This window comes from Poecilia latipinna, unplaced genomic scaffold (genome assembly GCF_001443285.1).
Source record: "Poecilia latipinna isolate Pla-1442-1.1 unplaced genomic scaffold, P_latipinna-1.0 Scaffold1776, whole genome shotgun sequence".
Lineage (NCBI taxonomy): Eukaryota > Metazoa > Chordata > Actinopteri > Cyprinodontiformes > Poeciliidae > Poecilia > Poecilia latipinna.
This window is the reverse complement of record NW_015114392.1, coordinates 59,435-74,716: the sequence shown is the minus strand read 5'-3', so window position 1 is coordinate 74,716 and position 15,282 is coordinate 59,435. Positions and strand designations below refer to the sequence as shown.

Here is a 15,282-nt window from a genome sequence, read left to right as displayed (position 1 = left end):
TCTCAGTACACTTGAAATAAGATAAAACTAACTTACAAGTGACTTTTCAGCAAGAAATAGAGGCTTGTTTTAAGTAAATAATTCCTTAATATTGACGAAAAAGTTTTAGTTTCATTGGCAGATTGACTTATAACAAGAAATTTTTCCTTGTTATAAGTTATCTGCCAACAAATGAGTACTTATTGTTATCAAGCCTCTATTTCTTGCTGAAAAGTCACTTTTAAGTTAGTCTTATTTTAAGTATGCTCAGACATTAGCTCTAGAAACTATACAAAAATACTTGGTTAGATTTTGTTTTTGAAGCGCAAGTAGAACTGGGAACTCTGGGAAGTTGAGTCTGGGAAACGCTGGAATTTATCCATTAACGATATTTGGAAACTCTGAAACAGGACCGACTGGATGGACGCAACAGCAGGTTTTACTTCTGGACATTTGGACCGGGTCGAGAGTCGGGGATGTTAATGGGCTCTTGAATATTTCCACACTATTTATTCACTTAATATTCGTTACAAATGGCTGAACTCAAATAACTCCTGTTAACTCCCAGCTGCTGAGTTAGTTTTGCAACTTGAATAACCTGAAATCACAGAAAACAACTTTCCTGTGTAACTAATGAAGGATTCGGTTGAAAAGCAAGAAATCAGTGGCGTACAAGTTGTTTTATATTCCCTTTGATATGTGGGTTTCTCCCTGTTCGGTTTATTCATCACTGCAGATTGGTTTGAGCTAAAATAATGACTTTGTTTCATTGTAAAGGTGAAATTCTGTATTTTTCATGTCTGTACATATAAGCAGATATTTGCAAATAAAAATATTTTTAAAATATTTGCATTTTTCTAGGATCTCAATATGAATCAATCATTCCATGTTATTTCACTCAATTGTTTTATATTTTTTATGATGTTCTTAGAAAAAGGAGATAAATCGCTCTTTAAATTTGAATAAAGTTGCATCTAACGGGTGAAAACAATGCACTAATAAACTTTACTCCATTATGACTCGGTGAAGGAGGGATGGACCACGTGTGATGACGATGATGACGACGGGAGGATTGGCTTGTTAATCATTGAGTTGGTGAAGGTTGATCACGACTCAGAATGTGTAGAGATAACGTTGAACAGATTTCTGTATTTTAGTCATTTCAGTTTCTCTCTCTGCGCACAGACTCGCAGACGAACCCTCAGTTTCTGTGCTTCCCGTTTGGACCGTGAAGATGTTGGCTGTTCATCTCGTCGCATTCTTCTTCTCCAAACTTCAGGAGGATCCGACTAAGAAGGTGGGAGTTTCTTCAACGAGGCTCGGAAGAGTTGTTGCATTTTGTTTGTTTACAGCTTAAAGACGTAGAGGAGCTGTGTAATGACTGCATTTATTTAACTCTTTAATTCAAGTTAACGTTCTTCCTTCTGATGCTTTTCTGTCTGTTGGTTTTCAGAATTTGACTGAAAAGAAATGACAAAAAAATATTCCTAAAATTACAAATATTTGTATTAAAACAACTTTACATGCCACCAAACTAAAATTAATAAACTTGGCATATAAAGTTGCACTGTAACAAGGTAATATGGTGCTACAATCATTAGTTACTGTGTCACCATTGGTCCTTAATGATTAACATCTCTCTCACTCTCTATCTCTATTTTTCACACACACACACACACACACACACACACACACACACACACTGCTGCTCCACTCAGTCATTTAACCTTACAGGGACAAAGTACCGACACTCCCAGCGAACATGGACATGTTTAAATCAAGCAGAGATAGCACATTAGTAATAACACTGGATAGTGAGATACGGTTTCATAAACGCATAAAAAAAGTCAGATTTCAACAAGTTACGTCTCCAAATAAATGTGCGCTAAAGTAAATATCAGTATCTTTATTTTAATCTATGTACACGTGTTTGTCCCATTTTTTTTTCATGTATTTTTATTTCACTCCAAGTTCCTGATCTTTATCAAAGTCGTCATGCTCAGTGTTTAAATGTGGATAAATGAATCGCCATAGCAACCAGTGGTTCAGTAGTTTAGGTTTCTGGTTCTTTCATTACTACATGCTTACCTTTAAAACCACATTCTTTATTTTAGTTATTATATTTTCTCCACTTAACACTAGCTGTCTCTGCTGAAGCCAGAGAAGTGCCATGATGCTGCCACCACCGTGTTTCACCTTTACTATGCCATGTTCAGCTGAATATGCAGCATTATTTCTCACACTGCGGCCTTCTCCATGGATTGTGGCAAAAAAAAAAAAAATAAAAATAAAAATAACTTCTTGCTTCTTACCCAGGAAGACCAGTTCAATAGAGTTCACCTAAAATAGTTGTCCTGAAAACAGATTTTCCAATCTCTTCATAGTTTTAATCATTCTGGCTGCTTTCCTGAACAATGTTTTGATTGTTGTGCCAGAAAGTTTTCTGTTTTCAAAAGATATGTCATATTATTACTGAGATGAAATTACACACAGGAGTCGTCTTTTTAAAAATGTTACGTCTTCTGGAGGCAATTATTGCACTAATTTTATTTAACAGTCCCAGAATGAATAGAAACTGACACCACACTTGTGAATATTTGCAAAAAAGAAGTTAGATAAGATGAAAATGAGTGATAAATACCTGGTAGGTATTCATATCTTTTGGCTCTGTAGATATTAATTTTAAAACAAAATTGTAAATATAAGCCCTATTTAAGTTTGAGGTTAGTATATAATCAGTAATGAAAAAGAAATGATAAAAGAAGGCAAAATAATGCATCAATAAACTAATGAATTGTTTTGATGCTTTTGGAAAACTATTTTTATTGGTTAAATACTTCCTCACAAAGCTTAAATTTGGTAGATATGAGTATAATCTGATGCACATTTGTTAGGACATGCTGAAAAATATTTAAAATAATAAAAAAAGAAGGTCAAACTAAACTCAAAATGCACAGAAAATACCTCTTCCTGTTTAAAGAAAACCAGTGGAGCTCACTTCCCTTTAACTCAGCTGGATTTCTCCTGCGTTTCTTCCCTCCGTACAGGTGGACAGGTTCCTGCACGCAATGCGTCTGCAGGACGAACAGCTCGTCGACATCTCAAGCCGTTTCCTGGCTGAGATGAAGAAAGGACTTTCAGCCGAAAGTCTGGCCGCTGCAGCTGTGAAGATGCTGCCGACTCATGTCCGCTCCACTCCCGATGGATCAGGTTAAACGTCTCCACATATATAAACTAATTAACTAAACTGTGGATTGCAGAAGCGAGGTGACGGGACTTTACTTTGTCTCGGTTTCTGTTCACGCCTGCAGAGAAAGGACAGTTTGTGGCTCTGGATCTCGGAGGCTCCAAGTTTAAGGTTCTCAGAGTTAAAGTCAGAGAGGATGAGGAGACTAATAAAGGAGGAGTGGAGATGGAGGAGAAAACATACCCAATGCCAAAGGAGCTGTATGAAGGGAGAGCTGTTGAGGTAAAATAAAAATACTAATGTTGGTCGGGTTGCAGACAGAACATGAGCTGAGGTCTTTTCTTCTTTCTCTCTCCTTTGTCTGGTTTCTCATCTGTAGTTATTTGACCATGTCTCAGAGTCTCTGAAGGATTTCCTGCATGAGAAGAACATGAGTCCAGAGAAAAAGCATCCGCTAGCCTTTACGTTCTCCTTCCCATGTGAGCACCCTGGTTTGGATCAGGTAGGATGTCCTCCATCCACAGAAATCTGCTTTGTGACGACCGCATGTTCATCGCTCGTTTACCGTTTCTGCTCTGCAGGGATTGTTGTTAAGCTGGTGTAAAAACTACAAAGTTCGCGGCCTTCAGGGGAAAGATGTGGTCCAGTTCCTCAGGCAGGCCATCGACAGAACCGGGGTACGGCACAAGAATCCAACATTTTTATTACTAATGCCACTGTGCAGAAAACCCCCCAGAGAAAGCTACAAGTTTTATTTCATGCTTTTCCTCATGATATCCTCCATCATGCAGCTTGTAGCTTAATGTTTTTCTCTCCTATGCTCCACAGGATATGGACATAGATGTCTTGGCAATGGTTAATGACACCGTGGCGACCATGATGACCTGTGGGTTCGATGACCAGTTCTGTGAAGTAGGACTCATCATCGGTAAGACGAACATTCACATCGTTTCAGCTGCTACCTTTCAAATGTTTTAAAATATGCCCAGTCTTCTTAGAATTTCAATACAAGTTATATCATCACGTTTTGTTGTGGTCTGATTATTATAGACATAAAAAGTTGAAAAATACATTTATTTCCAAAGGCACATCAAGATTTTAACCTCAGGTCCAAAATATAAAAGCAAAGTGTATCAGTCTGTTTTTATCTGTTTAATTTCATCTATAAATAGACATGTTTATATTAGCAATAAAAAGAGAAAGGAAATAAAAATTATGTAACAATAATTTATAAGTTGTTATCTGGTTACAAAATAAATAAATAAATAAACTATTTAGAAATGGAATTAGATACTTATAGACCCTGAACAGGAGCTGTTCTTTACAAAATAACTCAAACTCAGTCAAATTGGAGGTACAAGCTTTGACCTAACAATGTCCACAGTAAATCCAGGTGTGTATTTGGGGTCACTGTACTGCTGGAAGGTGAACCTCCTCCCCGATGTGAAGTTTTTTATGGTCTTCAAGAGGTTTTTCTCTTGGACTCCAGTGTTTGTAGCTCCTTTCATCTTCCCATCGACTCTCACTAAATAAAACGTCTCTAATTTACGGTAAAATACCGGCAGCTGTGGTTTCCAGAAGGTTACCGTATAAATACGTTTATTACCATATTTATACTATAAAATACATATAAATACAGATTTTATAGTGTAAATATTTACCATATTTATCAATGGTAAAATAGATATACAGTAAATAGTTTTATTCTTTTCAGATTTTACCATAATTCTAGGTGAAAATATTTACATTTATAATGAGAATAAATTACACACAGATGGACTTTATTTACTATTGGGAGTACATTGAACTAGATTTAAATTAGGGGTAGCAGAGTTAAAGAGGGCACATGTTTCAGATTTTGAAATCATGCATTATTTTTATACATTTTTATTTTATTTCATCACATAAAACTACATCAACTCGCAGTGAAACATGAAGTTGCAATGTGAAAAACGTAGACTCATGCGTGGCTTTGTGTACGTATGTTTGGTGTAACGTGTGTGTTTGTGTGCACAGGAACCGGCACCAACGCCTGCTACATGGAGGAGCTGCGTCACATCGACCTGGTTCAGGGAGACGAGGGCCGGATGTGTGTGAACACCGAGTGGGGCGCGTTCGGAGATGACGGGGCGCTGGATGACTTCATTACTGACTTTGACAGAGACGTCGATGCGGCCTCCCTCAACCCCGGAAAACAAATGTTAGACAAACACTTCTCTGTTTCTTCTTATACGACGCGACTCTTTGTCGTCCGAAACACTTTTTATACCTTTTCCCAAATGCTTTTTTTTTTTGTAGATTTGAGAAGATGGTCAGTGGGCTGTACCTGGGTGAACTGGTGAGGCTGGTGGTGTTGAAGATGGCTAAACTGGGACTGCTGTTTGATGGGCATGTGTCAGACGCTCTGAGGACCAAAGGGAAGATAACCACTGCAGATGTGGCAGCGATGGAGGAGTGAGCCCGCTTCATGTTACTGCTTCACAATATCTGAATGTTGCCCGAACTGTAACAACGTGCTTTTTTCTTCTTTAGGTACAGAAACGGTCTGAAAAACACCAAGGAAATCCTGACTCGCCTGCATCTGACCCCTTCACCTGACGACTGCGTCGCTGTTCAGCACGTCAGCACCATCGTGTCCTTCAGGTCCTCGAATCTGGTGGCGGCGGGGCTGGTGGCCGTTTTAACCCGGATCAGACAGAACCGGAACCTGAGAGGACTGAGAATCACAGTCGGCGTTGATGGCACTGTGTACAAAACACACCCACAGTAAGTCGCCATGGACAGAAATCACAATATGTGCAGTGAAAAATACAGGACCAAAGCACAGAAAATGCTCAAGGTGGTTTATAACCCAATTAAATTCTGAAACAAGCCATTTTTATCACAACTCATACAGAAAATTAATAGTTATTTGTCTTTTGACATTCTTTTTGCTCAATTTAATCCCTTTGTTATATTATTTAAAGGGTTTTCTTATATGCCCGTATTGCCTGATTTGTGACCCATTTGTAATTTTACTTATAGACAACTGGATTTTTGTCAGTTGTCTATAAGCTTTAACAGACTGAAATTATTGTTAATTCCTCCGGTTGTATAAAAAGTGTCAGTTCTGAAGTCTTGCAACAGACTCTCAATTAGATTTTGGTCTGGACTTTGACTAAGCCCTTCGAACATATGATTACAGTTTGATCTAAACCAAAGCAATGGCAGTTTTTGATTTGGGCTATCTGGGCAGATGCCCAGGGTGGCATTAGAAAGGGGAAATACACTGAAGAACTTGAAAATAAATGTGCAGTAGAGTAAATATCTGCTTTCTGCTGAAAAAAAGGCCCTCGTTTTAATTGGTGGACAAAAGTTTTAAAAAGAAAACATCCCTGCAGCATGATGCTGCCGTCACCATGTTTCCTGGACAGGGTGGTGTGTTCAGTGTATATTGCTGCTCCACTCACACACTTTCACACTTCTTCAGGTATCCCAAGCGGCTCCATAAGGTGGTACGGCGGTTGCTTCCTGATTGCCAGGTCAGGTTCGTCCTCTCGGAGAGCGGAAGCAGCAAAGGCGCTGCCCTTGTGGCAGCGGTCGCCCAGCGTCTGATATCACAGAGGCGAAAGGTCAGACTGCTTGATTTAATCAGATTTAGGTGTCAGTATACGTTTTCTTCCCAGGTGAACCAAAGACAATCCTCCTGGGCAACTACGTCACATAATCGTTCGAGGCGCCATGATTGGACGTCGGAAGTGAGAATCGGGAGTATTGAACAGAGCGACTGAAATTGTTTTCCAAAGTTGTTTTTGTCAGTTTATTCGTGGCTTCTACTTGCTCGAGTCGAGCTAATTTGTCTGTGAACGTAACACACCTGGTTGGGGCTCGTAGTCAGAGACGGCGGTTTTTATAAAAGTTTTAAATAGCTAGCTTAAAAACCGACCCGTACTTCTTCCCTCCTTTTACGTGTGGATCAAAGTACCAATTTTGCCTGAATTTACACCACATGTTTTATATCATTATATCACAAACCCCTTACACCGGAGAAGTCTTAAAAACATAGAAAAGACGAGACGCTATCCAGTTTTTTTTTCCATACATGCTAGGCTACTTGACGGTACCACTGTCTCCATGGTTACTAATGGTTATACACTTACCTTCTCCATAATGCGATGTTTCACATCTTTCTAATCACTCTTACGTTTTACAAGGTAATCTTCTTACCTTGTAAAAAGTGTTTACTGCAAATCTACGATTACACCGACGGCAGACAGGCATTACTATTAACGGCTGCTATCCGTCGCCGCCATATTTTTCCTCATTAAAAGTTACAATAAAATGACAGGTTTGGTTTGCATCCTCGTCCGTTTGTGCAGCCGACAGCGAGGCATCCTATGACCATTTGAAAGTGAAATCAACGAAATAGAAGCAGTTTTAGGTTACAGATGTCTGTTTTCAGACGAGCTTTAAAGGAGCGCATTGGTTGTTTTGACCAAACATGGCCGACCGTTATGGCGGAGTGGGCGGAGTTCTGGAGAGCGTGACGTCACGTGCGAAGGGAGACCTGACACGGTGTTTCCCTGTTCCTGCAGGTGGATGAAGCTCTGTCTCTGTTCACTCTGAACCAAGAGAAGCTCCAGCTGGTGAAGTCCAGGATGAGGGAAGGCCTGGAGGCTGGGCTGAAGAGCAAAGACTGCACCATTAAAATGCTTCCCTCTTTCGTATACCACACACCAAACGGCACAGGTGTGAAAATAAACTCGACATCCCACATTCTCCAAGCGACGCACAGTTTTGTCCACCAACTTATCGTAATTTCTATCTTATATAAAACATTTCAGTCCTCATCAAATTCTTTTGTTTTTCAGAGCGTGGGAAATACCTTGCCTTGGATCTGGGAGGAACGAACTTCAGAGCTATGCTTGTGCGATTTAAAAAACAAAAAACACGACTTTACCATAAAATTTACACCATTCCCTTGGAGATAATGCAGGGAACTGGAGAGGAGGTAAGGCAAGCCTTTTCCCATCATGCAAACGAAATAACTCTGTACAGAAATAGACTATCATATATCAGCTTGTCTAAATAAATTTCAGTAGAAGATAAAATCCAGTTCAGTGATTTGTCAAATCTCTTTCTCTCAGTTGTTTGACCACTTGGCTCAGTGTGTTTGTGACTTCCTGGACTACATGGGGCTGAAGAAAGTTCGCCTTCCTGCAGGATTCACCTTCTCTTTCCCCTGTCAGCAGTCAGACATCGATACAGTAGGTGAACCTGGATCACTGTTAGATTAGGATTTTAACCTTTTCTTAAAAAAAAACACAAAAAAAAACATCCAGCATTATTTTGTCAATTAAAATGTACAAGCAAACAGATTAATGCATTGATTGTGTAACTTTGTAGGGCACATTGGTGAGCTGGACCAAAGGCTTTAAGGCTACAGACTGTGAGGGACAAGATGTTGTGAGCATGCTCAGAGAGGCCATCAAGAGACGCAACGTGAGTCCAAATAACACAAACTCTTATTATACAGCGAAGACTGGACTTGAATGCATGGTTAGGGTTGCCAAAAATGTTACTCAAGTTAGAATAGCTCTTCTACGTCAACATATTTCACTCAATTAAAAGTCTACACTGTAAAACATTTCAGCCACGTTTAGTTGTGTCAACTATCTTCTACTCTTTAAATCAAATAAATTTAGTGAGTGTTAGATTTTGATCCTAAATGTTAAAGATAAACTTACAGTAGTAAACTGTGTTAACGTTTATATTAAGAGTCGAATAAACTAGAGTTTTTAGGTTAACACTTAAAAAAACTGAAAAAAGAAAAAGACAGGAGTGGGAACTATTTCCCAGAATGCTTGGCGGCTTGTTTCTGTATCCTGAGATGGAAGTGCGTTACATTGCTCTGACTCCTGTGTTTTATTAAATTTGCAAAGCTTGAGGATAATGTCCTGTTCACACTAAATGTTTCTGAGCTGAATTCATTGTGATGTTTAATAAAATTCATTATCAGATCAGAAATTTTGCTCATGCAATTTGAAACAAGAATTTAAATTATTTTTAAGTAAAATAACTTGTTATTTTAACTTGATATTGTGAGAGAAATGTGTCTCTTTAATTAAGTGAGGGCAGTTTTTTTTCTTGGATATTATGAAATAATTATTTGGTTTAAACTGCAGCATTAAGACTCATGTAAATATGACAACAACTGGAGTCTTCATGAATGTTTATGACTCTTGTCATGAAGTTACATTCTTTTAATGTATTTTTAATTCAACTCTGCATTAAAAGTGTTATTTTTTACCGAATGATACATTCATGAAGACTCCATCATGTTCATGACAGTGTTATATCAGTCTGATCCCATCAAATAAACCATTTAACAATCAACATCTACTTTGTGTCGGCCTATCATAAATATCAAAATAACGTTTTGAAGTTTCTGATTCTAATGTGTCAAAATCTAAAAAAGTAAACCCCAGAGGTGTGAGTATTTTTGTAAGGCATAACTAATTCAGTGACGTGTGTTTTTGGTGTTTTTCATGCCTTCAGGACTTTGACTTGGACATTGTTGCTTTAGTCAACGACACAGTTGGGACCATGATGAGCTGCGCCTATGAGGATCCTAAATGTGAAGTTGGAATGATTGCAGGTATGTGACAGAGAGTCTCTACAGATAAAAAACATTCTGGTTCATCACTGGGACTGTAGTTGTGACAACATGAAGGTTTGTAGAGAAGCATCAGCTCTGGATTCAACCTAACCACTTAAAGAAGGAGCATCGTGAATGGCTGATGTGATGTATTCTTACTGGGAACCATTGTTAATCGTTTGCAGCAAACGTTAAAACATTTGGTGCTAATGTCTAAACTAAAACCAGCTGGCGCTGCGTGTTTCAGGAACGGGTTCAAACCTTTGCTACATGGAAGAACTGAGGAACATCGAGAAGCTGGATCAGAGCAACAGCATCCTGAAGACAAATAAACAGACGTCAGAAGGAGAGGAGGGCGAGGTAAGGAGGCAGATTGTAGGAAATTAGAGGGATGGAGAGATTATATTCATGCTTATGGGAGGGGATTAGGGTCACTGAAAAAAAAAGAATTCAGACTTCTATGTCTTTAATATGAGATTAAAGACATTTTTGAGATTACAGTCTGAAATCTGAGATTACAGTCTGAATTCTGAAATTAAAGTCTGATTTCTGAGATTACAGTCTGAATTCTGAGATTACAGTCTGAATTCTGAAATTAAAGTCTGAAATCTTTTTGTTCAGTGGCCCCAATCCTCTTCCATACATAGTAGGGTTGAAACAGTGAATTGTATTTAGTCAAAAGCTTTTAAAATAATCGTCAACCAATTTAATAATTGATTAATTGTTAACTGGAGTAAACATTCTCAAAAAATGCCATTTGCTAATGAACATCATATAGGTTTAACCTTAAATTATATATATATATATATATATATATATATATATATATATATATATATATATATATATATATATATATATATATATATATGTGTGTGTGTGTATAATATTTTGCGGTTAAGATAAAGAAAATCTTTTGTCTATGAAAATATTCTACCAAGAACTCCTCAATTTTATCTTCAGCCAGTTCAAAAATCTCTTATTGATCACTTTTTTCTATCCAGTTCTTAATCAGTTAATCTGAAAAATTATAAACAGGAATTTAATTATTTGTTTCTTTTTCATCTTTTAATGCAGTTCTAATATCAGATAAAAAGGACTTAAATGGTTCAGCAGGATGTGCCAATTTCTGATCCGATTAGCTGATTGATCATCCAAATAATCGATTACTACAGTAATAATTAGTTGCAGCCCTAATTAATGGTTTTGTTTTTGTTTGTTTCCACTATGGCATAAGGCTGCTGTGAAGTCGGGCCTGAAGATGTGTGTAAACACAGAGTGGGGCGGTCTGGGCAATGACCGCTGTCTGGAGGACATCATCACACCTTATGATGCCGAGGTGGACATACACTCAGTGAACCCTGGAAAACAAAGGTCATCCAATACTCCTCATTTATTATTGTTCTCCTTCCAGCAGCAGAGACATGCACAGCCTCTTTCTCCATGTGGACGTGTTTGTCAGCCAAGTTATTTTCCTCTGCTTCATGTTCAGGTTTGAAAAGCTGACCAGTGGGATGTATCTGGGTGAAATCGTCAGACAGGTTTTACTGGATCTGACCCGAAGAGGCCTCCTGTTCAAAGGACACGTCACCGAAACCTTAAAAACCCCCGGAATATTTGAAACAAAATATCTCTCACAAATAGAGAGGTAGCAGAAGCGGTTTAGGAATGTTTCAGGTGCATTTTTTTGTTTTCAGTTGTAAATGTTTGCTGCTTCGTGTTTCCTCTGCGTAGCGATCGCTTGGCTCTGCTGCAGGTCAGGTCTATTCTGCAGCAGCTGGGGCTGCACGGCACCTGCGACGACAGCATCATCGTCAAGGAGGTACGAAATGGTTTTCTATTCTTCTAAAGGGAAAGGCAACAGGTAGTTTGGTCAGTCATACTTTAAATCTTGTGTAAAACATTTAAAGCCTGTATTTGACTGTAAACAGATTAAAAAAAAAATCTAATAGGTTAAAGTTTTTCCACTTTTTAACACCTAGTTTTCCTTCTTCACTCAAATGTCTCAGTAAAGTTTTATAGGTTTCATATTTATTAACTCCTGGAAGAGTGAGATTATTCTTTATAAGTGAAGATTACTAAAACATTGATCTGATAGATCAGGGGTCTGCAGCCTTTTACAATGCCTCTTTTAGTAACTTTGACTAAAATTAGAAAGAACCCGTTAATGTTTTAAAACATAGATATAACAACAAATGCAAGGTTTAAACAGTTTTTCACTGGATTTCTAAAAATAATGGCTTGAAAAGTACCAATAAAATGTTTTAGATCTGCTTTTTTCTACATTTTCCAAACAATACAAAAAGAATAAAATCCATCCACTTTTATCTTTTTCTTTATTTTAAATCCGGTTTAAAAAAATATCATGGTTTTTTTTTTTTTTTAAATGAGAACAAATTTCCTACAGTAGATATTTGTCTTTTCTTTTTCAAAAAGCCATGTGATATTTATGGCTCTAAGTTTTATTTTACTTATTGTACTTTTTTTTTTTACTAGGTTTTTCTACTTTTACTTCATCTTTAATTTACAAGTGACACAACAGAATATGTGTTGAGTGTTTTTGTATACTTTAAGTTACATTTTATTAATTTCAGAACCTGAAAAAGGCCAAATTATTAATACCTGAAGGCAGGGGTGTCCAAACCTTTTGACACATGGGCCAAAAGAACTGGAGATCATTTTACCTACTCAGCAGTAAACAAATCATAAAGTAGTCAGATGTGTTGTTGGGAAGGAAAGTGTAAATTATCATAGATCCAAAACTTAAAAATGGGAACAAATGAAACAAAATGTAGTCAATTCTGAACAATAAAATAAGGCTTTAAGTCGCTCTTAGTTTGAAAACGCTAGCTGTATTTAGGAAAGTTTAACAAATTAATTAAAATCAGATTTTCAGTCAAAGTCACAAATATGAGGTCCCTGCAAGACAAAGCAAAGAATTTGATTATTTAAAAGTCAAATAATTGGTGTAATAATTGGCGATGTTGCCAACTTTTTCTATTGTAAGAAGAATTTACTTTACCTGTGATAATTTTTAGAAACAGATTGTCTCCATTTGTTTTAGCTTCTTCAAAAATAATTGTGCATCTTGATGTTGCTGATATCGAATGACATGTTTTGAGTGTGTCTCAGCTGGCTAACGATGAGCATCCTGATTGTTGTGCAGGTGTGTGGAGCGGTGTCGCGTCGTGCGGCTCAGATGTGTGGAGCAGGAATGGCGGCAGTGGTGGATAAAATCAGAGAAGACCGAGGCCTGGAGCGTCTGAGCATCACTGTGGGCGTCGACGGCGCTCTGTACAAACTGCATCCACAGTGAGTTATTTCTGCTGCTGCTGCTGCTGCTGCGAATCATCCATTAATCACTAAATGCTTTATTCTCTTTGCTGCTGCTGCTGCTGCTGCTGCTGCTTGTAGTTTCTCGCAGGTCCTGAAAGAGACTGTGGGGCTCATGGCTCCCCAGTGCGATGTGACCTTCCTGCCGTCAGAGGAGGGCAGCGGGAAAGGTGCCGCCCTCATTGCAGCCGTGGTCCAACAGAAGCAGGAGATGTGACGGGAAATAACAACACTTCTCCAGAAATGACACAGGAGAGAGAAAATAACTTTCAGTGTTAAGAGAACTACACCCAGATTGGTTGATTTTTACATATCAGAGTGACTGTCTGGTAACTTTTATTATATTAAGGGACCTTATTTACAGTAAATAGTCAGCATGCCCTGCCACAGGTTAGATTTGCTTTTCCTCCAACTTGTGAAAACTGTTTCTCTTCTCTTTTTATGGCTCAACGTGAGGTCTTTGTTTATAATAAACACAGGCAGTGATCACGTTTTTGACGTTTTTAATTTATTGTCACATTCTATAAATCTATAAATTTCTAAATCATCAGGATTTAGAAAGCAGTGAATCACAGTGAGGTGGAAGGAAAAGGACACGTTTTCTAAGGATTCTCAGAAAGAAATCTGAATTGTGCAAAGTAACAATTGGGGGACTATGTATATAAACATCAGTTTTCAAATCTTGCAAATGTTTTCAAATGGATTTTGATATAGGATTTGTTTAGGCCCTTGTAATGCTTTGGTTTTTAACCTTCTGTTGTACCTCTATTTGCATGTTATTTAATTTCATGGCTTCTTAAGGGAGTCAGAAGATTTTATTTAGGATTATCTGATTAAGGTTAAATATTTACGCAAACCACAGTTTTCAGATTCTTTGTTGTAAAACTAGAAGATCCATGTATCGTTTCCTTTCTCTACATAGTTATCTACTTCTCTTGTGTTGGTTTAATTCCAACAAAATTACATTTGTTGGCTTTGACTTGAACAAATAGTTTTCTTTTGCAAGAACTACTGTAAATATAAGGATTTAACTTTGTGTTGAACTTGTATTTGGCTGTTCTGTTCCTCAAAGCAGAGCTCTCCAGTCTAATCGTCAGAGCGCTGTGGGAAAACGTGCCAAAGCTGCAGCTGTGCCTCTGTTAGCTGTGCACTGATTGGACTTTTCCTGATATGAGGGTTTATGTTGGGTTTTAGAAAGAGAAGTACATATAAAGATTCACATGCTGTCTATGGTTAGATGAATTACATCTCTCTTAGGTGATACATACTTATAAACTCTTATGGTTACATTTGTATTATTACTATTTAACACCTTAGATGGAGTAACTTGTCAACGAATAAGCAAATAAGATCAATAAAGTATATTTTATTCTGTTCTATTTCCTGAGAACAAAAACATATGAACAGATTTCCTGACAGTCCTATTAACTCCAGTCTATAGCATAAGAAGTCTCTTGCTTGTGCAAAATTTTATTTCTTACATTGAGCTGTGATTCCTTAAAGGTGGTGTATTATTTTACAATTTGCCTAGAGTCTGGACATTAAAAATTAATTATTTCAAAACCTCAGTTCTTGGTTTGAGACTCAGATTTGCATTAATGTTAGGAACAGATAGTGAATTATAATTAATAAACTGTTCGGTGCTAAAATGGTCAAAATGTTTTTGGAGAACCTACACAGAGATACTAAATTGTCAATATTTCACTTTTTATGTTTAAAAAAAGACTAATTACAGCAACTATTAGAACTTTTGGCCTCAAAAAGTCTCCATGAAACTAAATATTACAATTTATGTTTACTTTTGGCTGCTCTTATGATAACATAAATGTAAAGACAGAGTAAATCTGGAAAAAACAATCAAACTTCTCATCCGATAAAGTCATGGTTATGTCACTGTGCATTTGTGAGCGTGTGGGGGTTTAGTCAGCGGTATGTTGGCACTGATGAAGACCAGGAGGAGGAAAGGAATCCTGCCGACCAGATTTCTCAACAATAACAACAAACGCTCTGTTCAGCTTTTTTTGGCCGTTTCTCAGAGCGTGTGACTGTTGGTTTGTCTGTCTATGCCTGTAACAATATGAAAACGCACACAATTTCATTCATTTTATAAAAGTATTAACTGAACAAGGAGGTCTTAATGTTGTGT

The 15,282-nt window shown here is 37.6% G+C and overlaps 1 protein-coding gene and 1 long non-coding RNA gene across 2 annotated transcripts; one reads left to right on the top strand and one right to left on the bottom strand.

The window, feature by feature from the left end:
• Nucleotides 1-927: 927 nt before the first annotated feature.
• LOC106965155 (putative hexokinase HKDC1) lies at nucleotides 928-14,507 on the top strand. Its single transcript, XM_015061078.1, has 21 exons — nucleotides 928-1,276; nucleotides 3,027-3,189; nucleotides 3,291-3,448; nucleotides 3,546-3,668; nucleotides 3,748-3,843; nucleotides 3,995-4,094; nucleotides 5,183-5,366; nucleotides 5,465-5,620; nucleotides 5,699-5,932; nucleotides 6,636-6,777; nucleotides 7,741-7,894; nucleotides 8,017-8,156; nucleotides 8,293-8,412; nucleotides 8,552-8,647; nucleotides 9,704-9,803; nucleotides 10,051-10,163; nucleotides 11,041-11,177; nucleotides 11,296-11,451; nucleotides 11,538-11,625; nucleotides 12,970-13,115; nucleotides 13,218-14,507. The coding sequence occupies exons 1-21, from the start codon at nucleotides 1,214-1,216 to the stop codon at nucleotides 13,351-13,353; spliced, it is 2,805 nt and encodes a 934-aa protein (XP_014916564.1). The 5' UTR covers nucleotides 928-1,213; the 3' UTR covers nucleotides 13,354-14,507.
• Nucleotides 5,825-7,718, bottom strand: LOC106965157 (uncharacterized). The gene is made up of 3 exons (XR_001428570.1): nucleotides 7,306-7,718; nucleotides 6,616-6,756; nucleotides 5,825-5,910 (listed from the first exon to the last, which is right to left on the bottom strand). It is a non-coding gene; the product is annotated as an uncharacterized LOC106965157 (long non-coding RNA).
• Nucleotides 14,508-15,282: the final 775 nt, after the last annotated feature.